This window comes from Felis catus, chromosome D1, assembly GCF_018350175.1.
Source record: "Felis catus isolate Fca126 chromosome D1, F.catus_Fca126_mat1.0, whole genome shotgun sequence".
NCBI classification, from domain to species: domain Eukaryota; kingdom Metazoa; phylum Chordata; class Mammalia; order Carnivora; family Felidae; genus Felis; species Felis catus.
Genome location: NC_058377.1, coordinates 73,296,454 through 73,323,189, shown reverse-complemented (window position 1 = coordinate 73,323,189; position 26,736 = coordinate 73,296,454). Strand labels below are relative to the sequence as shown.

At 37.6% G+C, this 26,736-nt stretch overlaps 1 protein-coding gene across 3 annotated transcripts in view; it reads left to right on the top strand.

Annotated features, from left to right (window-relative positions):
- Window positions 1-26,736, top strand: part of PIK3C2A (phosphatidylinositol-4-phosphate 3-kinase catalytic subunit type 2 alpha) — a 189,521-nt gene that overhangs the window by 72,749 nt on the left and 90,036 nt on the right. For all 3 annotated transcript variants that reach the window (XM_045039035.1, XM_045039036.1, XM_006937126.5), the window contains one exon: window positions 25,034-26,157. In XM_045039035.1, the coding sequence (XP_044894970.1) occupies window positions 25,087-26,157 (1,071 nt within the window). In that variant the 5' untranslated portion in view covers window positions 25,034-25,086. The remainder of the gene's footprint in view (window positions 1-25,033; window positions 26,158-26,736) is intronic.

The following is a 26,736-nucleotide window of genomic DNA, read 5'->3' as shown; positions in this document are numbered from 1 at the left end:
CACATTCGGTAACTGAACTTCTATCTAACGAGAGTGTTGAATTTCCCAAGAGCTCATAGTTCTTATCAGAGCATCAGACCAAACTTTTCAGAGCAGCAGGGCAAAGCGCTTTTTTAAATGCTTTGTAACTTGTTACTCACTTTGATAACATAAATGATCTATTTTATTATATTTTCCATATTCCAAGAAGAAATTAAGACAGGTAAATGATAAAGGTGAATGTTTTAATACTGTGCATTTACATAGTATGTGATTTGATTCGTTGTACCTGAATAGGGCTAAAAATTAACTCTCTGCAAGACTTTGTTTTCATAGGGCCTGCAAGGTTGCCTGGGACTGCAATGGTTCCAGGTATAGAAAAAAAATGAGACACAAGAGATAATAGTATGGTTATAAGGGCAGTAGTAGATCCAAAGTACTAAAAAGGATATGGTCATATGGGCTGGTGAGGGGAAAGGAGTGCATCTGAGGAAGATGATACTCAAATTGAGTCTTAAAGGATGAGTTTCTCCTATTAATGAGGTTAGGGTAAAGGTGATCAGGTTCTAGACCTTGCTGTGATACTACCAAGCAGTGAGATATTAAGCTGCTTATTTTGTTATCCATTAAAAAAATTATTTTTGGGCGCCTGGGTGGCGCAGTCGGTTAAGCGTCCAACTTCAGCCAGGTCACGATCTCGCGGTCCGTGAGTTCGAGCCCCGCGTCGGGCTCTGGGCTGATGGCTTGGAGCCTGGAGCCTGTTTCCGATTCTGTGTCTCCCTCTCTCTCTGCCCCTCGCCCGTTCATGCTCTGTCTCTCTCTGTCCCAAAAATAAATAAACGTTGAAAAAAAAAACAAAAAACAGTTTTCTAAAAAAAAAAAAAAAAAAAATTATTTTTTTGGTATCCATTTTTTTATTTGAGAGTTTTTATCTAAATTAATGCTCTCCAGTAGAAATACTAAATGAGAGCCACATATGTAAGATACTTTTTTACTTTGTGTGTGTGTGTGTGTGTGTGTGTGTGTGTGTGTGTGTGTGTTTGAAATGTGGTATGCATCTTACACTTAAAACACATCTCATTTTGGGACACCTGAGTGTCTCGGTTGATTGAGTGTAGAACTTTTGATTTCGGTTCAGGTCATGATCCTAGGGTCGTGGGATCGAGCCCCATGTCAGGCTTAAGATTCTCTCTCCCTCTGCCCCTCTCCCCAGCTTGTGCTCGCTCGCTCTCTCTAAATAATAATAATAATAATAATAATAATAATAATAATAATACAAAAATGAATTTTAAAAAAGTCCCCCTTTAAAAAAACACATCTCACTTTGGACTAGCCACATTTCAAGCACCACATTTCAAGCTGCTTGTGGTTAGTAGCTACTGGACTGAACAATGCAGATATACAGTTTGAAAATTCTGTTCTGTCTTGGATTCCTGCTTGAAAAGGAAAACCAACTCCTATGAGAAATGAGTTATCAGTAGTTTATAATTTCTCATCATTTTTATAGAATTCATACATGAATCTTGTTGGGAATTATCATACTTTGGAGTAATATTGCTATAGGATATCTTTTAGGTTGTTCATAGGGTTAAGGTTGGGACTAGAAGAAACTTTGTTTTCTCTATTTCTGGGGGAGTCACATTTTTGATATCTTTATTTTGTGCATTTGTGTATATGTTGTATCCTTCCATTTCTCTGCAATTTGCTATTTAGAACTGATGGATTCAGAAAACAAAGGGAGAGTACACACTCACATTTTAAGCAGTTAAAAAGGAAATTTATATAACTTTAAACTACTTTTTGGGTTCCTTAAAATTTTTAATTTAGCTGTTTAGGTACAAAAGCAAATGGAATTTCTTTTTTTAATGTTATTTTTGAAAGAGAGAGAGTGCAAGTGAGTTGGGAGGGGCAGAGAAAGGGTGGGGGTGGGGGACAGAGGATCCTAGGTAGGCTCTGTGCTGACAGGAGCAAGCCCCGTGTGGAGCTCAACTCACAAACTGTGAGATTATGACCTGAGCCAAAGTCAGACACTCAGCCAAGTGTGCCACCCAGACACCCCTGAGATGGAATTTTTTTTTTAAAGATAAGTTTATTGTCCTCACTTTACAGATGAATAATTTTGGGCCTAGGAAGACTAAACCGCTGAATTATAATTACAATTTGTGAATGGTAGAGCTGGGTTTTGAACTCTGATATATTGGGGTCAAGCCCCATTGTTTTGCTTCCCTATCCCACACTGGCTGGCTGTGTATGGGATTTTTAAACACTCTTTTAATATATTTGAAGGCAATTATTGTTGGTTTAGCAGCAAGTATTTATTTTTTCCTAAGTAATCTCTACCCCCTGTGTGGAGTGTAGGGGTATGGGGAGATCAAGAGTTGCATACTCTACCGACTGAGCCAGCCATGTATCCCTTGAGTAAAGAGTTTAGATCTTACTTAAACTGTTACTGTAGGAGTAAGGTGATGAAGTGTGAGGGACAGAATTATTTCAGTGCACAGGGAAGAACTTGGAGAAAAACTTAGGAGAAAATAAAAGTTTAAGGAAGTATTTGAAAAGATAAGGACAGGACAGGGGTGAAATAAGAGATGAGAATAAGTAAACATCCACAATAAAGAACTTGGAGGCCAGTGGTCAGAACTTTTATATTATTTGGATGATTCAGAAAATCTTTTTTTATCTTTTTTTTTTAACGTTTATTTTTGAGACAGAGAGAGACAGAGCATGAACGGGGGAGGGGCAGAGAGAGAGGGAGACACAAAATCGGAAGCAGGCTCCAGGCTCTGAACCATCAGCCCAGAGCCCGACGCGGGGCTCGAACTCACGGATCGCGAGATCGTGACCTGAGCTGAAGTCGGACGCTTAACCGACTGCGCCACCCAGGCGCCCCTGATTCAGAAAATCGCCTGATTCAGAAAATCTTAACACAAGCTATGAACTTGTGGCTTGAGTAGTGTGGAAGACATGGTTAAGGGGACTGAGAGAAGTTGGACTCTAAATGAGTAGATGAGTAATGCTGCTTCCTATTGTGAAATGAGTAGGGATTTGATAAGAAATTTGTGAGAAAGGTATAGAATAGGCAGTGTTAAGAAATTTGGTTAAAAATTTTGCAATAATTTAGGGCGCCTGGGTGGCTCAGTCGGTTGAGCGCCAACTTTGGCTCAGGTCACAATCTTGTAGTTGAGTTCGAGTCCTGCATCAGGCTCTGCGCTGACAGCTTGGAGCTTGGAGCCTGCTTGGGATCCTGTCTCCCTCTCTCCGCCCCTCCCCCGCTAACGCTTTGTCTGTCTGTCTGTCTCAAAAATAAGAAAATTAAAAAATTTGCAATAAAGGGAAATCCTGATTGAAACAGGCTATTTTTTAAAAAGTAGTTTCCTACCTATAAAACAGAAATTGGCAGTTTATCTTCAGAAAATAACAGTGGAGGCAGGAAGACATTAAGAGTTCCGCTGTCGGTATGATAGAGCGCAGGACTCCTGATCTTGGGGTTGTGAGTTTGAGACCCACGTTGGGTGTGGAGCCTACTTAAAAATAAAGTTCTGTGGTGGAATGCGAGGGAAAAGCAAAGACAAAAGCCTCTTTCAAGATAAAAGGGTAGGGAAAATGACAATAGGACACAATAAAGGGAAATCCGAGCAGGTGCTTTGCCTTTTGGTGAAAAGAATGTGGATGTTGATGGGAGAGATACACACACTTGGAAAAAGTACCTAATTAGTGAACAGGAAAACAATTTTTTAGATGTTATATTTGCAGGTTAGGGAATTACACGAAGCTTAAATTTCCTCCCAAGATAAGCTCTGAAGGAGACCTAATTATACCTATAAAAAACCATAGTGCTGTAAGTATCCATAATCAAGCTGATTTTATTAAGCTACTTTGTATGTGTTCATGACATAATTTATAACTGTTCTGACCTCTTTTTTTAGTTTAGTGTGTATATATTTTTTAGACTACAGTGCTGAGTTGAGAAAAGGTGGTCTTTTTGGCTCCAGGGAACGTAGCCTAGTTTTATTTGACTAGATCTCATAATGACATTTATTGGACTGGAATTCTGCCTGTATTGAAATGTAGGACATGGGGGCGCCTGGGTGGCTTAATCAGTTAAGCATCTGACTTCCTCTAGGTCATGATCTCACAGTTCCTGAGTTTGAGGCCCTCTTTGGAGCCTGGAGCCTGCTTCGGATTCTATGTGTCCGTCTCTTTCTCTCTCAAAAACACACGAACATTAAAACAAAATGAAAAATGAGTCCGATGTCAGCTCAGGTCATGATCTCACGGCTCGTAGGATTCAAGCCCCGCTTCGGGCTCTAGGCTGACAGCCCAGAGCCTGCAGCCTGCTAGATTCTGTGTCTTTGTCTCTCTCTGCTCCTCCCCCCACTCATGCTCTGTCCCCCCCCCTCTCAAAAATAAATAAGCATTTAAAAAAAAAAAAACTTAAAAAAAATGAAAAATGAAATGTATGACACACTAGGGTTTTTTTAAAAATCAGATTTATTGAGATACAATTTACTTCATCTGTTTTAGGTATCAGCTCTAGAAGTTATGAGTTAGTGATGGTGTATAACTGCCACCACCACACTCCATCACCCCAAAAACTATTTTTATTCCCCTTTGTGATTAATCAGTACCTTTCACTTACCCTCTAGATAAGTGATTTTTTTAGTTTTGCCTTCCCAGAATGTCCTATACAGTATATTCAGCCATTTATTTATTTATTTATTTATTTATTTATTTATTTAACAAATGGTCATCTGCAACTCAGAGGAAGTCATTCCTCCCTCAATCCCAACGTTGTTGGTTTTTTTTTTTTTTTTAGTAATCTCTATGTCCAACACGGGGCTCAAACTCATGACCACTAGATCAAGAGTTGCATGTTCTTCTAACTGAGCCAGCCATGCACCCCAGGATATATAGCCTTTTGAGTCTGACTTTTTTCACTTGGCATAATGCTTTTGAGATTCAGTAAAACACCACATTTTGTATACCCATATTTTGATGGGCAGTTAGGTTGTTGCTACCTTTTAGCTATTGTGAATATTGCTGTGAGGGTTAGTGTACAGTTATCCTGTTTTTAATTCTTTTGGGTATATATATCTAGGAGTGGAATTGCTGGGTCATATGGAAATTCTGTTTCATTTATTGAGAAAACACCAAAGTGTTTTCCAAAGTGGCTGCACCATTTTACATTCCCATCAGCAATGGATGAGGGTTCCAATAATTTAGCCATTCTAGTAGGTATGCAGTGGTATCTCATTGTGATTTTGATTTGCATTTCTTTAATGAGTAATGCTATTGAACATCTTTTCATCTGATAAGCTGCCTTTTTTTTAGTGGTATGAATATAGTGATGGTTCCAGTAACTGGACTTGTGTAATACATATATGTATTATTAAATGCCTGTTATAAACTAGGCATTGCGTATATTTTTTAACCCCAACAATACTGAGATGTGATCTATCTTTTACAGATAAGAAAACTAAGACAAAGGGAGATTAACTAGTTTAAGATTACACAGTTAATAAGTCTGATAATTAAGCCTCAAGTCTTGCTACTACATTTTCTCCTCTTTGTTATCACTGTTCTATAAAACTACAAATTTAATGCAGTTGGTGTCATGTGAAGACAAGGTTTTGTTAGCCATAGTAATGTTGGAGTTTGGGGGGAATATTCTAGAAAAATTCATGTCAGTTTTTCATCATGTCAGTTTTTCATTATTATTCCCTATTTGGGGGTTCTTGATTATAACTCAGTTTTATGTTTTCTTAAGCTATGTTGGAAATGGAGGCATATACCATAACATTTAGCACAAAAGCTTACTGTTATTTGTCCTGTTGGAATTGGGGTAATGTCAGAGTATATTTAATGATTCATGTTAAATGAATGGACAATAAAGTAGTCCAAAGTTCAGTAATTATCTTCACAAAGCAGTACTAGTGTTGGGATTTTGAGTTAGATTGAAAACTGCTTTGTTAGTGAAATGTCTTTGAACAGGAAACTCTTGCTGTAATTGTATTCCCCCTTCCATGTCCCCCTCCCAAAGAGTGATATATACATGCAGATACAGAAAGTTGTTCTTGATGAATGCCCTGTGTTGTGAATCTTTTATGTGTAGAATGTTGCTCCTAGGAGCTCAAGGTGGTATAATGACTGCTAGTGCTTATTAGACTACAGTGTAGTGCTTTTTGTCAAAATGAGAGAATCAAACCCTTTATTAATTGCTTGTAGTACTTGGGCAAAGTGTAATTATAAAGTGTAGTATGGAGATTAAAGAGTGTGGGAGCTTGCTAGGCTCATCCATCTTTAAACTTGTGAAGCTCAGGATGGTTTCTCTCTTCGCTTTCCCATGACTCACCCCTTATGTCCAGGTTACCATTCCAATTTCATCTTTTTCCTCACTACACTGTTAAAAAATAATACCCCTTCCCACCAATTAAATCATTCTCTGTCATGTTATTGTGTTTTTCCCCCATTTCATTTACTGTCTAAACTTAACATTTTTGTTTGCTAGTTTAAATGAAACCATTCTTAATATTTCCATTGCTGCCAACCTAGTTCAAGTCCTTACTGGTTCTTTTCTAGATTGTTTCAGTTACGTATTAATTGGTCTCCTGGTTTCCATTTTGGTTTTCCTTAGGTCTTTTTTCGGCAAAGCCAATAGAAATCTTTTAACATTGTAAATCAGCTCACATGAATGTCTCTTACACACCTTTGGCATCCTATCACACTAATAATTGAGTATATTAGTGGTTTTCCTCCATGGAAGTATATTGTTTAATTATAGAAAGTTCATATTAATAGATGTAGATTTTAGGATTTTTTTTGAGAGAATATTTTTTATTTTTGCTAATTGAGGTTGGCGATTTAGCTTATTAATTTTTATCAAAAAAAGATTTCAACCAAAAAAAAAAGGAAAGGTGAAAATATCATTAAAAATCATAGAGTAAAATTAGGTTTAAAAAGAAGTTTGTGTCATACCCTAAACAAGAAATATAGGTATATATTTAACATATATAAATTTGGAGAAAAGTTTTAAATTCTACAAGTCTTTATAGAAACCTCCCTGTTTTTGTTTCGTTTTGTTTTTAAGTTTATTTATTTTTGACAGAGACAGAGTGCGAGCATGAGCTGTGGAGGGGCAGAGAGAGAGGGAGACACAGAATCCGAAGTGGGCTCCAGGCTGCAAGCTGTCAGCACAGAGCCTGACATGGGGCTCAAACTCACAAACTGTGAGATCATGACCTGGGCCCAAGATGGACGCTTAACTGACTGAGCCACCCAGGTGCCCCTAACCTCCCTGGTTTCTTTAGGAATAGACTCTATATTTTAGATTGATTTGACTTTAACTCTGCGAATATTAATAGGAACTGAAGCCACTTCCTTCCAGGTAGTCATTTAACCTACATTACTCTGTGTTCCCATTAGGTTCATTCTCTAGTATATATATTTTTTAAAATTTATTTTAAGTCAGACAAATATCAAACGATTTCACTAGTGGAATTTGAGAAACACAACAGATTAACATAGGGGAAGGGAAGGAAAAATAAGATAAAAACTGTGAAGGAAGCAAACCATAAGAGACTCTTTTTTGAGGTGGGGAGGGGACACCTGGGTGGCTCGGTTGGTTAAGCATCTGACTTCGGCTCAGGTCATGATCTCACGGTTCTTAAGTTTGAGCCCCATTCCAGGTGAGCTTGAGCCCTGCTTCTCTCTCTCTGCCCCTCACTCACTTGTGCCCTCTCTCTCAAAAAAAAAAAAAACAAAAAAAACAAAAAAAAAAACACCCCAAAAAAACCTCTTAAATATGGAGAACAAACTGAGGGTTGCTGGAGGGGAGGTGGGTGGGGGATGGGTTAAATGGGTGATGGGCATTAAAGAGGGCACTTTTTAGGATGAACACTGGGATACATAAGTGGTGAATCACTGGGTTCTATCTCTGAAGCCAAGACCACACTGTATGTTAATTAACTTAAATTTAAATTAAAAAAAAGTTTATTTTGAGAGTGTGTGTGGGCCTGGGGGAGGAACATAGAGGGAGAGAGAGAATCCTAAGCAGGCTCTGTGCTGTCTCTCATGAACTGTGAGATCATGGCCTGAGCCAAGATCAAGAGTCAGACACTTAACCTACTGAGCCACCCAGGGACCCCTGTAGTGTATTTTTATCTCACTTGGGCTTCAATAAACTTCTTAGGTTTGCTTGGTTGAGGTCTTTCTTCATTTGCAGAAAGTTCTTGGCTATTTTCTCTTCAAATATTTGTTCTGCTTCATGCTCTTCTATCTTCTCTTGGGACTCCAAGTCCCATAAATGTTAGACCATTTGAAATTGTCCTACAGGCATGGTATTTTACCTCTCTCCCCTATTTTTTTTCTCTGGATGTTTTCTTCTGATTTGTCTTCAAGTTTAACCATCTTTTCTAATGCTGTTCAGTCCATTAATTAATTCTTCATTTAGAAGAATGGGGAGAGAGAGAATCCCAAGCAGGTTCTGCACTGTCAGCACAGAGCCCAGTGCGGGGCTCAAACTCAGAAACCATGAGATCATGACCTGAGCCAAGATCAAGAGTTGGACACTTAACCGACTGAGCCACCCAGGCACCCCTCATCCTAACTATTGTAGAGTTTCTGTTTGATAATTCCAACATTTGGGCGATCTCTGTGTCTGTTTATTTTGACTGTTTCCTTGACAATGGATCACATTTTCTTCTTTGTCTCCTAATCTTTGATTATATATTAGACAACTTAAATGCCCCTTACTCTGTCAGGCCACTAAATTGAGAAAGTCTGATTTTTAAGTAAGATGGGTCTGTGCTTTATTTCAACTTTAATTTGATTCAGTTCACTATTGGGTTGAAGTACCTTGGGGAGCAATAATGGCTTTCTCTTTAGAAGGATTTGGGATCTGAACATTGACTTGATTCCAAAGATTTTTTTCAGCCTAGCTGCTAGCTTTTTAGGTTGTCAGGAAGTCTCTTTGTTCTCTACTTTGTTCTTTCTTGGTTTTTGGTGTCTCAGGAGATCTCTCTGCCTTGCTGCCCTTACTCCAGCCTCTCTGGAGGGCACCTGTCTTACATAAAGGACTGGAATGCTTTGGAGGGCTTTTTCTCAGCTCTTCTGCCCCATCCCCAGCCATTGGGTAGCCGAAAACTTGGAGTGCCTCAGGTGGATTTCTCCCTGTTCACCTGCCCAGCCCTCCTTATACTTCAGGGAGGCCCACATACTTTAAGGGGGATCCCTTAGCTCTTCTGCCCTGTCCCAGGTTTCAGTGTGCTACCTATGCATTTAATGAAGACCCAAGGGAAAGAGTTGATGGGTAGGTACAGACTTGTTCCATGCCTGGGACTCCTTGTAATTCTTAGGGCTTTAGACCATTCAGACTTACCTCTGCCATGCCTCAGAATTCTAATCTGTCATGGTAGCCTACACGTGGCTATTGAAAGTGTTTGTTAAAAGTCTAATGAGTTTCTCATCCCTGTCTACAATGCATTCTTCCTGCTCTTCTGTGCCAGGGATTTGAGTAGCAGTGGACCGGCCTCTTCATGAGAGGTTTATCACTTTCTGGAATTTAATTCATTAGAGTTTTTGTGTGTGTGTTCTGCTCTCTGATGTCTCTTAAAAGTATTTTCTTTTTTTTAGCTTTTTTACCTTGCTTTTCATTGTTGAAGTGAGACAGTCTCTTGTCACTTTGTATATCCTAATAACAGGAAAATCCCTTTGTTTCATATTCATTACCTTTGTTTTAGAATAGTAAAGCTTATGGGAATGCAAACCGGTGCAGCCACTCTGGAAAACAGTGTGGAGGTTCCTCAAAAAATTAAAAATAGACCTACCCTATGACCAGCAATAGCACTGCTAGGAATTTACCCAAGGGATACAGGAGTATTGATGCATAGGGGCACTTGTACCCCAATGTTTATAGCAGCACTCTCAACAATAGCCAAATTAGGGAAAGAGCCTAAATGTCCATCAACTGATGAGTGGGTAAAGAAATTGTGGTTTATGTACACAATGGAATACTACTTGGCAAGGAGAAAGAATGAAATATGGCCTTTTGTAGCAATGTGGATGGAACTAGAGAGTGTTATGCTAAGTGAAATAAGTCAGGCAGAGAAAACCAGACACCATATGTTTTCACTCATATGTGGATCCTGAGAAACTTAACAGAAGACCATAGGGGAGGGGAAGGAAAAAAAAAAAGTTAGGGAGGGAGCCAAACCATAAGAGTCTCTTAAAAACTGAGAATAAACTGAGGGTTGATGAGGGGTGGGAGGGAGGGGAAAGTGGGTGATGGGCACTGAAGAGGGCACCTGTTGTGATGAGCACTGGGTGTTGTATGGAAACCAATTTGACAATAAATTTCATATTTAAAAAAAATAAATAATAAAGCTTACAAATGATGAAATATTTAAAACTCTGCCAAGTTTATTTATTTAAAAAAACTTTTTTTTAATGTTTATTTACTATTGAGAAACCGAGAGAGACAGAGCATGAGCATGGGAGGGTCAGAGAGAAGGGGAGACATAGAATCCGAAGCAGGCTCCAGGCTCCAAGCTGTCAGCATAGAGCCGGATGTGAGGCTTGAAGTCACGAACTGTGAGATCAAGACCTGAGCTGAAGTCGGATGCCTAACCTTAGACTGAGCCACCCAGGCACCCCGAACTCTATCAAGTTTAGATAGTAAAAATCTGCTTTCTACCATTGGCCCTCCCCAGTCTTCCGTTTTTATTGACTGATGTCTCTTCTTTTCAAGTCAGACCCTTAATCTATGCTTCTGATTCATATTCAACTATACTCAGTATCTAAGCTAGTGTGTATCTCTTGTCTTCTGTGCCTTTTACTCTTTGTCCCCTGAAGTCTTGTCTTTCACCTACCATATGTTGAAGGCCTTAACCATTTTAAACAGCCATTCCTGATATCTCCTCCTGTCTCTCCTAGTTCCCTTTGCTGTCAAAGAATTGAAAGAATAATAGACCTTTGTTACTTGTAATTCTTTACTTTTTCAGTTTTCAAGTTCTCTGAAGTGTTCTCTGAAAAATCTCTAATGGAAAGGGGAAATGAGGAGTGACTGCTAATGGATAAAGGGTTTCCTTGGGGGTGACGAAAATGTTCTGCAATTTGGTAGTGGCGATGGTTGCGTAGTTCCAATTATATAAACACAATTGACATATGCTTTAAATGGGTGAATTTTATATGTTAATTATGTCAATAAAACTTATTAAAATAATCACAAATGAGCTTTTAGATTTAAAGTGTTTTTCTTTTTCAGCCCTTATCTTGTGTCACCTCTCTGGAGTTTTTGACATTACTCACCACATATTTCTTAGGACACTGAATTCCTTTATTTCTCTGATAACCAGTCTTCACACCTGTTATTTTCCTCTGACCTTTTGTTTCCTGCTTAAGTATTAGAGGCCCTTATGATTTCCTCCTTGTCTTTTCTTTCTTCACTTTACACATTCTCCCAGGGTAATCTCTACTTTCATGACTTCAGATCTTCAGTTTTATATAGGTAATTAATGCCTCAAGATTCATCTCCAGCGAAATTATTCTGTTGAGCCCAAGGCCTGTATTTTTTTTTTAAACTTGTTTTATGTTTTATTTTTTTAAATTTACATCCAAATTAGTTAGCATATAGTGCAACAATGATTTCAGGAGTAGATTCCTCAGTGCCCCTTACCCATTTAGCCCATCCCCCCTCCCACAACCCCTCCAGTAACCCTCAGTTTGTTCTCCATATTTAGGAGTCTCTTCTGTTTTGTCCCCCTCCTTGTTTTTATATTATTTTTGTTTCCCTTCCCTTAGGTTCATCTGTTTTGTCTCTTAAAGTCCTCATATGAGTGAAGTCATATGATTTTTGTCTTTCTCTAATTTCACTTAGCATAATACCCTCCAGTTCCATCCATGTAGTTGCAAATGGCAAGATTTCATTCTTCTTGATTGCCAAGTAATACTCCATTGTGTGTGTGTGTGTATACATATATATATATATATATACACATACATACATATATATATATATACACACACCACATCTTCTTTATCCATTCGTCCATTGATGGACATTTGGGCTCTTTCCATACTTTGGCTATTGTTGATAGTGCTGCTATAAACATGGGGGTGCATGTGTCCCTTCGAAACAGCACACCTGTATCCTTTGGATAAATGCCTAGTAGTGCAGTTGCTGGGTCATAGGGTAGTTCTATTTTTAATTTTTTGAGGAACCTCCATACTATTTCCAGAGTGGCTGCACCAGCTTGCATTCCCACCAAGGCCCATATTTCTAATCAACAAGCAGACATGAACTATATTTTCCGCAAGTACTTCAAAATAGTAATGTGTTTTGGTCTGACTAAAAACGACCATGTGGTTCTGAGGAACAATTCTGAGAGTAACACATAATTTTATTCCCTCAGAGAAAGAAATTAATGGTTTATAATTTGACACATTTAAGATGACTTCCATATACTTTAAATGAAAATGAGTGCAACAAGAATGGATTACAAATCTGGTATCTCTTGGGTTCAAATACTCATTTTGAGTAGGATATTTGTATGTACTTTTAAGTATCTTACAGAGTACCCAAGTCACTCTACAATGAAGAATTGCTTCCTGGGGCGCCTGGATGGCTCAGTCGGTTGGGCGACCGACTTCGGCTCAGGTCATGATCTCACGGTCCATGAGTTCGAGCCCCGCATCAGGCTCTGTGCTGACAACTCAGAGCCTGGAGCCTGTTTCAGATTCTGTGTCTCCCTCTCTCTCTGACCCTTCCCCGTTCATGCTCTGTCCCTCTCTGTCTCAAAAATAAATAAATGTAAAAAAAAAAAAAAAAGAATTGCTTCCTAATCTGGTCCATATTAGATTTAATTTCATTTATTTGTTTAACAAACATTTGAATGAAAGCTTGCTTGTTCTAGGATTGTTCTGGGTGCTAGAGATATAGGAGTGAGCCTAAGAGGTAAATCCCAGCTTCATGAAATTTATAGGCTAGAGGGGAAAGACCATGAAATACACAAGTAAAATCTATAGTACATTGGATGGTACTTAAATGCTAAGGAGAAAGTAAAGTGCATAGGCAATGGGGTTACAGAAAGTTGCAGTTTTAACTACATTATCAGGGAAAACTTTACTCAAATGTTACCTTCTTAATGAAGACTTGAAGGTGAGAGAGTATGCCAGTCAGCTCTCCAGGGGAAGAGCAGTCCAGAGGGAACTGAAGAGCAAAGACTCTGAATGAGATGTATAATGTATTTGAGGAACAACAAGGAGACCACTTGGACAGTCTCAGACAAGAGAGTTATAGGGGAAAAGTAATAGGGGGACCAGATATTAGAGTGCCTGGTGGACTGTTGTAAAGATTTTACTGCTTTTCTGAGTGAGATAGGAGTTATTGAAAAGTCTGAGTGGAAAGGTAAGAAGATCGAAGTTTTTCAATATCTCTCTGGCTGCTGTGTTGAGAGTAGTCTGAAGGTGGAGGGTGGAGTGGTGGCAGAAACAGACTGGGGAGCTGTTTCAGTAATCCACAAGATTTTATGTATATATCCATAACTATCTGATAGAATTACCACCAAACATTGCTGCCTTCCTGTCAAGCTATAATTGAATTAGGATTTTCTAATTCAGTTCAAATAAATAAATTTGCTGGATATAACATACAGTGGTGAGTGTGCAATTATCTCTCACTGATAGGAATATCTTTCTGTTTTTAAATGTTTTGTATTTTTAAAGACAGTGAATTTTTTTACATAAATCATGTTATATGCGATTCCATTAAATGATTCACAGATAGTGAAAATTTGAGAAACCATAATTTGTTTTGTTTTCTTTTGCAGTTTTACCCTTTTCCCATATCCCTTAATATATAAGGGCAGGGTCCTTATTTTAGCCTATACATTAAAAAATGAAAAGCATTGTTCTTATTTGTATTTTTTATGCCATTACTAAAAAATTGAGCTTTTGTATTCATATAGTTTGCCACATGTGAGTTAAAAAACCCCCCACATGCTATTGTAGGTGGTGTTTTCACATACCATGTATAATATAGATATGAAAATATTTTAAATATTCAAATTTAAAATATGTAGAGAGTAGATTCTTTTTTATTATGAAGTAACCCACAGAACAGTGAATAAATTTATCATCTATGATTAACAAATAATTTTAAGTGCATAAAGCATATATGATTATCTAACAAATACTTGTAAAACAAACACTTGTGTAACTAGTCGATAGGTTATGAACTAGAACATTGCTTATGTTCCAAAAGTCCCCAGTGTACTTATCCTTGGTCATCCCTTCTATGAGTAACCACTGTCCTAACTTTGAGAATCCTTTCCTTTTCTTGGTTTTACCGTTATGTAAGCATTCTTAAACAATATAGTTTCTCATGTTTTTGAACTTTATATAATGGAATCATTGTATGTGTTTTTGTGTCTGTCTTTGCTTACCATGTTTCTAAGTTTTATTCATTTTTTTCTTATAGCGCTAGTTCATTGGCATTAGTGTGTAGAATTCCATTGCATGAACTGTGATATAATGAAAAATATTAGGTCTTTGTGCTTGGTTCTTGTCATGTAACTCCTAAAGACCTTGGAATCTTTTTTTTCTTTTGTATGCTGATGAGATAAATAGTGTCCGGGATCCCTACATAGTTTCAGGGTGGGGCTGGTCACCAGAAAGACTGAGGCATTTTAGAGGACTAGAACTTTTAGCCTTATCCCCTGACCTCCGGAGATGAGAGAGGAACTGAAGGTTGAGCTAATTACCACTTCCAGGTTAGTTCCTATTTGGGACTATTGTGGGCAATGTTCTTTGGAGGTTCTTATGATTTATCTTTCTTTTTAATTTGTAGAAGTTACTTATCTAGGATTTGAGTCCTTTGGTTATATATTAAAAATATCTCCTTTTTTGTGGCTTGTTTTTATCATTCTCTTTGGTGTCTTTTGATAAAAGTTCTGGATTTTACTATAGTCAAATTATTTTTCTCTTACGGTTAGAGCTTTCTGTCTTGTTTAAGAAATTTTTCCATTCTCTGGTTCTAAAGCTTTATAGTTCTTCCTTTCACAGACGTTTGGTTTGTCTCCAGTTGAATTTTGCTTAAGGAGTGAAGTAGGAGTCCCATTTCATTTCCCCTCCATTTGTTCTGGCTTAATTTATTAAAAAGACAGTTCTTTCCCTGTGCTCTGATATGCTACTTGTGTTAAATCGGGTGTCTTTGTAGTTGTGTTTCTGTTTTTGACCTCTTAGCCTGTTCTTTATTAAATTTATCTCTTCCTGCATAAATACCATACTATCTTAAATCAAATTAGCTTTATAATTAATCTTTATTGGGTAGAGCAAATCCTCACACCTTGTTCTTTTTCAAGAGGTTTTTGGCTATTTTGGCCCTTTTGGTTACTGAATAAATTTTAGAATCACCTTGTCAAAAATTGTTTTATTTTAGAGCGCAAGCAGGGGAGAGGGACAGAAGGACAGAGAGATAGAGAGCAAGAGCAAGAGAATCCCAAGCAGGCCCTGTGCTGACGGTGCAGATGTGGGGTTGATCTCCTTTCATGACCTGAGCCGATATCAAGAGGTGGATGCTTAACCGAGTCCCCCAGGCGCCCTTATTTTTGTTTAACATATTTATTTATTTATTTATTTATTTTGAGAGAGGGAGAGAGAGAACACACTTCTGCATGAGACAGGAAAGAGAATCCCAAGCAGGCTGTGGCTGTCAGTGTAGAGCCCACCGAGGGGCTTGATCTCATGAATTCTGTGAGGTCATGACCTGAGCCAAAATCAAGAGCCAGAAGCTTAACCTACTGAGTCACCCAGGTGCCCCAAGAAGTCATTAACTGTGAGATCATGACCTGAGCTAAAATAAAGAGCCATAAGCTTAACCTACTGAACCATCCATGAATATGTATTTAAATATTCTCATGGCTTTAAATCCTGTTAGGGTGGCCTTCTTTTTGCTGAGGTTAACTAGGAATTCCACGAGTTATTTTGGTTTTGATTCTTTTTTTTAAACAGTTAAATAGTTAATCTTTTTGTAATTTTGTAATCCTATTTGGTTGATTGTAAACACATTTATCTATGAAATGTTAACAATTTGCTAATTGTAGAACTATTAGAAATTATATACTTTAAAAATAAAAAATTTACCAAAAATGATAAGATAGACCTTAATGAAAAGGCTGTATGTTATCTATGGGACTTAAAATTTTTCTTCCCCTGAAAATTAAGTAATAGGCATTGGAGATATTTTATTGACTTGAGGGAAGGGATGACTTTTGGGAAGGTAAATTTTTTCTTATCCAGAAATTAGTGATGCTTGTTCACCTTGCTTTTTGTTCCTTTCCTGAAAAATTGTAGCCTTAAGTTGTCCAATAGCCACCTTTGGCTTTTGAGCACTTGAAATATGGCTAGTCTAAGTTGAAATGTGTAATCTGAAATAAAATATATACCACATTTTGAAGACTTAGTATGAGAAAAGAATGTAAAATGTCCCATTCATATTTTTATAATTGGTTACTTATTGAAATGACAGTATTTTGGATAATTGGATTAAATATATTATTAATAATTTCATCTGTTTCTTTTCATTAATGTAGTTGTAAAAAATTTTTAATTCAGTATGTGGCTTGCATTCCACTCCTGTGGAATAGTGCTGTGCTGCTCTACCCTAATCTCACCCAACACCTGGACATTCCTACATTTTCTCTTTTTAACAAAGTTGTATAGTGCCTAATACCAAAGTGCTTGGTTATTTTTGTTAGATTAATTTTTCCCTCCGTGAATCACAGAGACAGGAGAATGTTATCTTGTCTACTGGGGTTTTTCCTTTTAGAAGAGATGAAGCTCCTCTCCTATTTTTATTTTTTTTTTTAATTTTATTTAAGATTTTTACTTTTTTAAGTAATCTCTACACCCAATGTGGGACTTGAACTAACAATCCTGAGATCAAGAGTTAGTTGTATGCTCCACCGACTGAGCCAGTCAAGCACCCCTCCTCTTCTATTTTTAGTTTTCTGTTGCCATCTCCTACTCCCAGTTTCCAAAATAATTTTTTCTGCCACCGCTTGTTTATTCTGAACTCAGCCATGTTATTTTTCAGTTTTAGTTGAATTATTAATAAATAAGCCCTTTTAGGGGCACCTGGGTGGCTCAGTTGGTTAAGCGTCCAACTTCAGCTCAGGTCATGGTCTTGTGGTTCATGAGTTCGGGCCCTGTGTCAGGCTCTGTGCTGACAGCTCAGAGCCTGGAGCCTGCTTCCAATGCTGTGTCTCTGTTTCTGTCTGCCCCCACCTAGCTCCCCCCACTCAAAAATAAATAAACTTAAAAAAAAAAAAAAGCCCTTTTAAGTCTGGTTTTTTGTTTGTTGCAGAATTTGAGCTTCTTTTTTTTTTTTTTTTTTCAACGTTTATTTATTTTTGGGACAGAGAGACAGAGCATGAACAGGGGAGGGGCAGAGAGAGAGGGAGACACAGAATCGGAAACAGGCTCCAGGCTCTGAGCCATCAGCCCAGAGCCTGACGCGGGGCTCGAACTCACGGACCGCGAGATCGTGACCTGGCTGAAGTCGGACGCTTAACCGACTGCGCCACCCAGGCGCCCCGAGCTTCTTTTTGATAAAGACAATAGTGTCTTACGTTTCCCAGTCTTTGAGGCATTCATTCAACAACTACAGTAGAAGTCTGAGAGTGAATTCATAACCTCAGTGAAAGGATAAGTTTGCTAGTCATGTGGTGAGAATAAATTAATAAAATGGCACATTATTAAATAGCAGTATTAATCACTTCATGATAGAATTAAACAAAACAGTAAAATCTATTTATTAATGCAGAGAGAAATAACCATAGCCTTGAGGAAGAAGTTGGTATTTATAATAGATAAGGTATGTTTAGACACTTCAGATAACTATTAACATAAAAATATATTGTAGTGAATTAGCACTGCCTGGATTTGAGTCCTGATCTCATCACTTGCTAGCTACTGTGAACTTGGGCAGATAATATAATTTGTATGAAAGTTTTTCATTTGTATGTAGGGATAACAGTAGCTACTTAATATAATTTGTGAGGATTAAATTAGTTAATATATTGCTTTTAGCAGTGTTTGGCAGCAAGTATCTACATATCTCTATCTGTAGGTATGTATAGATATGTAGATACTTGCTACAGTTTTAACAAATATTTTCCATGGTTATTGCAGTGTTGATATTATTATTTTTAATGGTAGCACAGTATTCAGTTGGGTACCATAATTTATTTTTCTTTGAGATTCACTTTCATTTTAGTGGAGAAATATTTGCATGGTTGAACTCAAATCATTGTTTCTCTGTTTTCTTATGTATCTTGAATTTTAAGATCAGAAAGCATTTAGATGGGTAGCAGGACTGGTTTTATTTTTTTCTGAGATTTAAATTTAAATTGTAAATGAATGTCTACCACAGAAGAAGCCAAGAGCTTTTAAATTAATTCTTTTGGATCTGCAAATGGTATCCCAAAGTTTAACTGAATAGTTTAATTGCCCTCTTTTGAACAATTTAAAGTAGCTACAGCCTTGTGATCATCACTGGATTACTCTATGTTGGAAAATTTTTGGCAGATGGTATACAATCATCATTCAAAAACTAGTTATATTGTCTTTTCCAGCTTGAATTAGGAGAACATTAGCATTAAAGTTTGTATTTTGAATTAGCATGTGCAAAAGTTGTTTCCTGATAAATGTTTGTCATCAAATGAAGTTTTGATTTTAAAAAATTAATGGAGCATGTCAGTGTAGCAGCCTCAGAAAAATAGCTGAAGCACTGGGTTACTTTTGGACAGTCTTTCAAATCCTTTATTACCATTTGAGTATACATGCATGATAATTTTTTGGAAAGCTAAAATATGGTAATTCAGCTGTTAACAATTCACTTTTACTGCTTAGACTTGAATTTAGTTTAGCATGTGCTACTTTGGGTTGATACTAGGGATAGAGCAAGTAAATGAATTGATATGAAAAATACCACATTTACTGTTAAAATATTTTTCAAGCTATTTATTTTATACCTTTGTTAGTAAATAAGAGGTAACATTAATTTAAAATATTTGGAGTGTGTTTTCTGTTGAATAAACTATCTCAAACTCACTTAAAAAATCCAGATTTCCTCTTTGAGAACAATGTCCTATCATTACTAAATATGGTAGCTAGGAAAGTACTTAAATAAATAGGCATTTGCTTGTGGAAAATGAATTGCAAGTCAGTATCGTTTTCTCTTTGCAAAATATTCTAATCCATTCGATTTTGTGAAAAATGGACTGTGTTGTGGTGTTCAATAATAGGCAGTTAAACTTGATTTATTTCTCCCACCATATATCCAGTCATGTGCCATCCAAAATCTCGTCTTCAAAACTGATAGCTCTTATTCTATTCTTTAAAATATGTGGTCATTAAATTAAACTCTGTATTTATTAAGCAGGGTGGTTTTAAATGTTGTGGGGCAGAAGAAAAGGAAAACAAAGGTCTCTGCACTTAAGCTTGTTCTAGTCTGTTGGGTAGACATACAAATTATAAATTTTTTTTTAATGTTTATTTATATTTGACAGAAAGAGAGAGAGACACGGAGCATGAGTGGGGGAGGGGCAGAGAGAAAGGGAGACACAGAATCTGAAGCAGGCTCCAGGCTCTGAGCTGTCAGCACAGAGCCTGATGTGGGACTCGAACCCACAGACCACGAGATCATGACCTGAGCTGAAGTCAGTCACTCAACTGACTGAGCCACCCAGGCGCCCTTGTAGACATACAAATTATAGATTCTGTGTTAAGTTTTTAGTTGTTACTGGAGAAAGTAATGTTAAACCAGCTTAAGCAAAGAGGAATTTATTGGCTTACATAAATGAAAAGACTAGCCTTGGACAAGGGTTGGATCCAGACACTTAATGTAATATTCAGAATCTGTTTCATTTTACTTATCATACATAGCTCTGCTCTTTTCTGGCTTCGGTCCATTCTCAGGCAGCATCTCCTTCAGTGGTGGCAAAGATGGCCACAGCAGTGCCAGGCTTACATCCCATAAGTTCAGCAACTTTAGTGATGGGCTTCCTTTCTAAATAGTTTCAGAAGTTTGGGGATTAAGTCTATTTGGCCAGACTTGGATCCTTTGGTGTGGTTGGGAGTGGGAGAGGGGGGAGTAAGCATGTTCCAGCCCTATTTGAACTAGATGGAACAAAAGGGAGATGACTAAGTTCTAAAAAAGAAGATACAGATTTCTGCCTACTAGAAGAAAGGATACTGAGGGGGCAAAAACAGCATAGTCTATAAAAATGAATAAAAATTTTATTTGAGCTAAAAAGATAGTTTTTTTTTTTTCAGTGTTTATTTTTGAGAGAGTACAAGGAGGGGAGGGGCAGAGAGAGGGGGACAGAGGATCCAAAGTGGCTTTCCACTGACAGGCTGACAGCAATGAGCCCAAAGTGGGCAAACTTATAAACCACAAGATCATGACCTGAGCCGAAGTCAGGAGCTCAACTGACTGAGCCATCCAGGCGCCCCTAAAAAAATGGTTTCTAATAGGAGCTACTTAAGAAAAGCTTCAGACAGGTGGCTGTATTTGATTTGGGCCCTGAAGGATAAGTATAATTTTTCCAAGGCAGAATGAGTATAAGAAAGGACTTTCTAGGTCACTCATCTGAGAAGTTTGGCAGTGAAAGGAGAGAATTAAAATGGAAGCTATTGGAGTCTAAAGAGGAATGTTAAGACTCTTTTCCACCTCGGTATGGAGAAAACTTGAGCATTCTTATGGCAAAGGAGCAGAAGCAAATTAATAATGCAAAGAAGGCAATCACTGATAAATAGGAGAATTCAGTGAGAATTAGGATATAAGTAGAAGGCATCAGAGTTAGGCAGGAAAAGGGAACTGTTCATTCTCTGAGGACACGTGAAATAAGGTGGGTAGTGGTGGCTGTGAAGTTAAAACAAACTTGCTGTTAAATTGGCAAGTGTCTACAGTCTTGCTTTCTAAAAGTAAGGAGAAAAGGTTGATCAGTTATCTATTGCTATGTAACCATTCCAAAATGATTTTGTGGGTTAGCAATTTGGCTTGAACTCAGGCTGGGTGGTTTCTTCTGCTGGTCTTGCCTTCAGTCATTATTGTAACTGTGGTCACTTGAACTGTGGATGGATGGTCTTAAGGTGGTGGCTTTACTCCTGTGTTTGGTGATGACTGTTGGCTGGGCCTTTTTCTCCTTGTGCTCTCTCATCGTCTGTGAGCATTCACAGGGCAGTGGCTGCACTCAAAACAGGAAGAGTTGAAGCAGTTAGGCTCTTATGAACTTAGAACTCCCAGTGTCACTTCTTTCACATTGTATCTGTCCAAGCAAGTCACAGAGCCAGCTCAGATCAAGTGGAGAAATAGGCCCCACCTCTGTATGTGAGGAGAAGCAAAGTGACTTTATAAAGAGTGTATCCTGGAATCAGAGGAATTTGTACCTCTTACTGTTCATCTTAACATTTTGTGAAAATTTTTAGTCATGCAGCCAAGTTGAAAGGATTCCAGAGTGAATACCCATATGCCTACCAACTAGATTGTATTATTAATATTTTCCTGTACTTGCTTTATCACGTATTTATCCATCTATCAGATACTCAATTTATATTATTTTTGTATATATTTCAGAGTAAATTGTAGACATCAGTACTTTCGTCTAAGTACTTCATGTATATTTAGTAGGAGTCTATTTGTTCATAGTTTTTTCTTAACATGAAATGTTTATGGACAATGAAGTATACAAATTTTAAGTGTACATTGTGCCTAGTTTTGCATTCTACCACAGAAGGGAAAAATTTGAAAAGATTTTCAGTGAAATGCCTCAGAAGTTCAACTATAGTTGTATAAAAGAATTGCAAAGAGTGACTTCCTTCAATATCTTGATGTCCTCGTCACTAATAATTTTTTATTTAGTATTACCTCAACATTTAGGATTTTCATTTGTGTTACATTAAAAAAATGTTTTTTAATGTTTATTTTTTAGAGAGAGAGAGAGGGACAGGAGTGTGAGTGGAGGAGGGGCAGGGAGGGAGGAAAACACAGAATCTTAAGCAGGCTCCAGCCTCTGAGCTGTTAGCACAGAGCCTGATGCAGGGCTCCAACCTCCAAACTGCGAGATCATGACCTGAGCCAAAGTTGGATGCTTAACTGACTGAGCCACCCAGGTGCCCCTCATTTGTGTTACATTAGTTTGAATTCACTTGGGGTGTTCCCTACCTCTATCATTAAACTTTTATTTCGCATATACTATGGACAAGCACTGTGCTAGAAAAAGGATGTAAGTAGGAGCTCTCCTCATTTCTAGGTATTCAAACTAAAATCTCGAATCAGATTAGATTAATAATAGATGTCATTTATTTAATGCCTCTGCCTAAGGCCAGTGATAAACACTTTTTAGTTGCATTGTTTCATTTAATCCTTATAATTTAAGAGTTAGATACTTTTTCATTTTATTTTATTTTATTATTTATTTATTTTTAAAATTTACATCCAAGTTAATTAGCATATAGTGCAACAATGATTTCAGGGGTAGATTCCTTAGTGCCCCTTACCCATTTAGCCCATCCCCCCTCTCACAACCCCTCCAGTAATCCTCTGTTCTCCATATTTAAGAGTCTCTTTTGTTTTGTCCCCCCCTCTGTTTTTATATTATTTGTGCTTCCCTTCTCTGTGTTCATCTGTTGTGTGTCTTAAAGTCCTGATATGAGTGAAGTCATACGGTATTTGTCTTTCTCAAATTTTGCTTACCCTAATACCCTCTAGTTCCATCCATGTAGTTGCAAATGGCAAGATTTCATTCTTTTTGATTGCCGAGTAATACTCCATTGTATATACCACATCTTCTTTATCCATTCATCTGTCGATAGACATTTGAGCTCTTTCCATACTTTGGCTATTGTCGATAGTGCTGCTATAAACATGGGGGTGCATGTGCCCCTTCGAAACAGCATACCTGTATCCCTTGGATAAATGCCTAGTAGTGCAGTTGCTGGGTTGTAGGGTAGTTCTATTTTTAATTTTTTGAGGAACCTCCATATTGTTTTCCAGAGTGACCGTACCAGTTTGCATTCCCACCAACAGTGCAGAAGAGATCCTCCTTCTCCGCATATTTGCCAACATCTCTTGTTGCCTGAGTTGTTCATGTTAGCCATTCTGACAGGTGTGAGGTGGTATTTCCTTGTAGTTTTGATTTGTATTTCCCTGATGATGACTAATGTTGAGCGTTTTTGATACTTTTTCATTTTATTTTATTTTATTTATTTATTTTTTTAACGTTTATTTATTTTTGAGACAGAGACAGAGCATGAACAGGGGAGGGGCAGAGAGAGAGGGAGACACAGAATCCGAAACAGGCTCCAGGCTCTGAGCTGTCAGCACAGAGCCCAACGCGGGGCTCGAACTCACGGACCGCGAGATCGTGACCTGAGCCGAAGTCGGCCGCTTAACTGACTGAGCCACCCAGGCGCCCAATACTTTTTCATTTTAAAAGTAAACTAAGGCATGTGGAAAAGTTTGACTTGCCCAAGCACTTACAGCTTCATGAATCAAGCTGATGTGACTCCAGAACCCAGAATTAACTCCTGAATTATAATGATTAGAAGCAAGAAATGTGCCTTATTTTACACAGTAGGTAACTAACCCTTTAATTGGTCATCTTGCTTCATAGGGTAATTTTAATCTTAATTGTGCTTAAGTAGAAGATTAAATTTTTACAAGATGATCATTGAGAAAGTTTAATAAACTATTTTTCTAGTTTATGAGTAAATATTTTAGCAATTTGAAAAAGGAGAAATTTTAGTGTTATAATTTTTTTAAATTGAACTCTGCCCAATGTAGGGCTTGAACTCACAACCCTGAGATCAAGAGTTGCATGCTCTACCAACTGAGCCAGTCAGGCACTCTAGTATTATAGCTAATGATTTAACTGAAGGTAATCAGATAGATGCGTGGTCAAAACTATGTGACAAATTCAGCCATAAATTTAACCTTTGAATGGAGTACTGCAGTTTCTTATAGCTTTAACACTTTCATTATTCTGATCTGTTATGTCAGTTGTTCTAGATTATAAACCCTTAATCAATTTTTCATATGATGCTTTTTAAAAAAATGTTTATTTTGAGAGTGAGAGTGCACATGCATGTGAGCAGAGTCGGGGCAGAGAGAGAGGGAGAGAGAGAATCCCAAGCAGGCTCCGTGCGTAGCGTGATGTGGGACTCGATCTCAAGAAACGTGAGATCATGACCTGAGTCAAAATCAAGAGTTGGTTGCTTAGCCAATTGAGCCACCCAGGAGCCCCTCATATGAGGTTTTGTTAGTAGTTCCTTGACTTTATTGACTAGGTATTGGGTACTTTTATTGCTAATTGGCTTATGAACAATTTAACAAATAGCCAAAGATTGAAACCATTTCGACTTGCTATTTGCGTAACAGTAAACCATGTTCAAATTCATGAAAGTATGTGACTAACAAGGCATTTTGTGCCAAGAATCCTGCCAAAGTGCCATTAGTTAACAGCAGCCATTGTGACACCTGAAGTGAAAGGTTCTTGAGTTCATCCACCATGCTAGCTTTCCTGTTAGGTCAGGGAATGAGGTAAAGTTATGTATGTCTAAGCATATCCCTTACCTCAGCAGTATATAAGATATTTATTTTTAAAGAGCAAAGAACATCTTATTTTTTTAAGTTTATTTATTTTGAGAGAGAGCAATTGGGAGTGGGAGAGGCGCAGAAAGAGGGGGAGACTGAGAATCCCAAGCAGCCTCTGCACTTCCAGCACAGAGCATGATGTGGGGCTCTACCTCACAACTGTGAGATCATAACCTGAGCTGAAATCAAGAGTCAGACGCTTAACTGACTAAGCCACCTAGGCGTCCCTGAGATATTTTAAAAATGTTCCTTCACTCAGATTTCCCACAACTGTTCATTTTATTTTATTTTATAGTTTATTTGTAAGTGGCTTTAAATTCTAAGTCATATGAGTGGGTTACAAACAAAATAAATTTGTGTTTAAAAAATCTAATTGAGTGTTATGTTTATTTTTGTGTATAGGTCTTGCTATTTTGGAAGCTACAAGAAAAAAATAGATTAGGGGAGGTTTGGTCATGGCTCAGATATCCAACAATAATGGATTTAAGCAATGTTCATCACATCTGGAACCAACAAGAACAAAAGAAGTGGACAAAGAAGAAGCATTACAGATGGAAGCAGAGGCTTTAGCAAAACTGCAAAAGGATAGAGGAGTGACTGATAATCAGAGAGCCTTTGAGTTATCAAGCAATACCAGACAAAAAGCACAAGTTTATAACAAACAGGATTATGATCTCATGGTGTTTCCTGAATCTGACACCCAAAAAAGAGCAGTAGATATTGATGTAGAAAAGCTCACGCAAGCTGAACTTGAGAAACTATTGCTTGATGAAAATTTCGAAACTAGGAAAACACCTGTCTTGCCAGTTACTCCTGTTCTGAGCCCTTCGTTTTCAGCACAGGTCTATCTTAGACCTACTATTCAGAGAGGACAGTGGCCACCTAGGTTATCAGGGCCTTCCACATATACTTTACCTTCTATTTATCAGTCAACTTACAGCAGTAAACAGACTGTATTCCAAAATGGCTTCAGTCCAAGAATGCCTGCTTTTCCATCCACAGAACCTATATATTTAAGCTTTCCAGGACAGTCTCCATATTTTTCATATCCTTTGACACCTGCCACACCCTTTCATCCACAAGGAAGCTTACCTATCTATCATCCAGTAGTCAGTCCTGACATGGCAAAGCTGTTTGACAAAATAGCTAGTACATCAGAATTTTTAAAAAATGGAAAAGCGAGGACTGACTTGGAGATCAAGCATTCAAAAGCTACAGTCAACAATTTACAGGTATCTCCAAAGTCTGAAGATATAAGTAAATTCGACTGGTTAGACTTGGATCCTCTAAGTAAACCTAAGGTGGACAATGTGGAAGTGGTAGACCACGAGGAAGAGAAAAATATTCCAGGTTTGCTAGCAGAGGATCCTTGGGATGCTGTTCTTCTTGAAGAGAGATCACCAGCAAGTTGTCACCTTGAAAGAAAGGTGAATGGAAAATCTCTTTCTGGGGCAACGGTAACAAGAAGCCTGTCTTTAAATATTCGAACAACTCAGTTTACAAAAGTCCAGGGCCAAATATCTCAGGTATAGTCTTTTCTTACTAACTTCTCAAATGTGGTAATATAACACAGAATTCATGTTTGCGTACATAATTTACTAGGTAAAAGAAATCTTTTTCATGTTGAATTTTGTTTTCTTTATTCCTAAATGTGCTGTGAATTTTAGATTGTGTGGTAAAGGATGAAATGTGTTTAGGTCAGTTGAACAATTACTTGCTATTAATAGATTTTTTTCTAGGATTATAAATTAAACTCTAATCAAGGATCTGGCTGTCACTGATAGGTATTTAAGGTAATTTTTATCTCTTCATGTCTTCTCATTATATACGGTCCTACTTTCTCTTCATTATCTTTTATTTTCCAGGTTAAACCAGTAATTTTGGTTTTTAACCCCATTATGGAAAATTTTCCATATATTTTGTTTTTAACCATAAGTGAATGGAAGGAAAGGAAGGAAACCCCATAAAAGTCATTAAAGGACTCTCTCTCCACACCTATATTGATTAAAATGAAAAATGTGGTATAGTTGCTGAGTTCATATTGTCTTACTATCTGTAAAAACTAGTTAAGGGTAGCTGGAACAGGATGTCTTCCCTCAGACAGG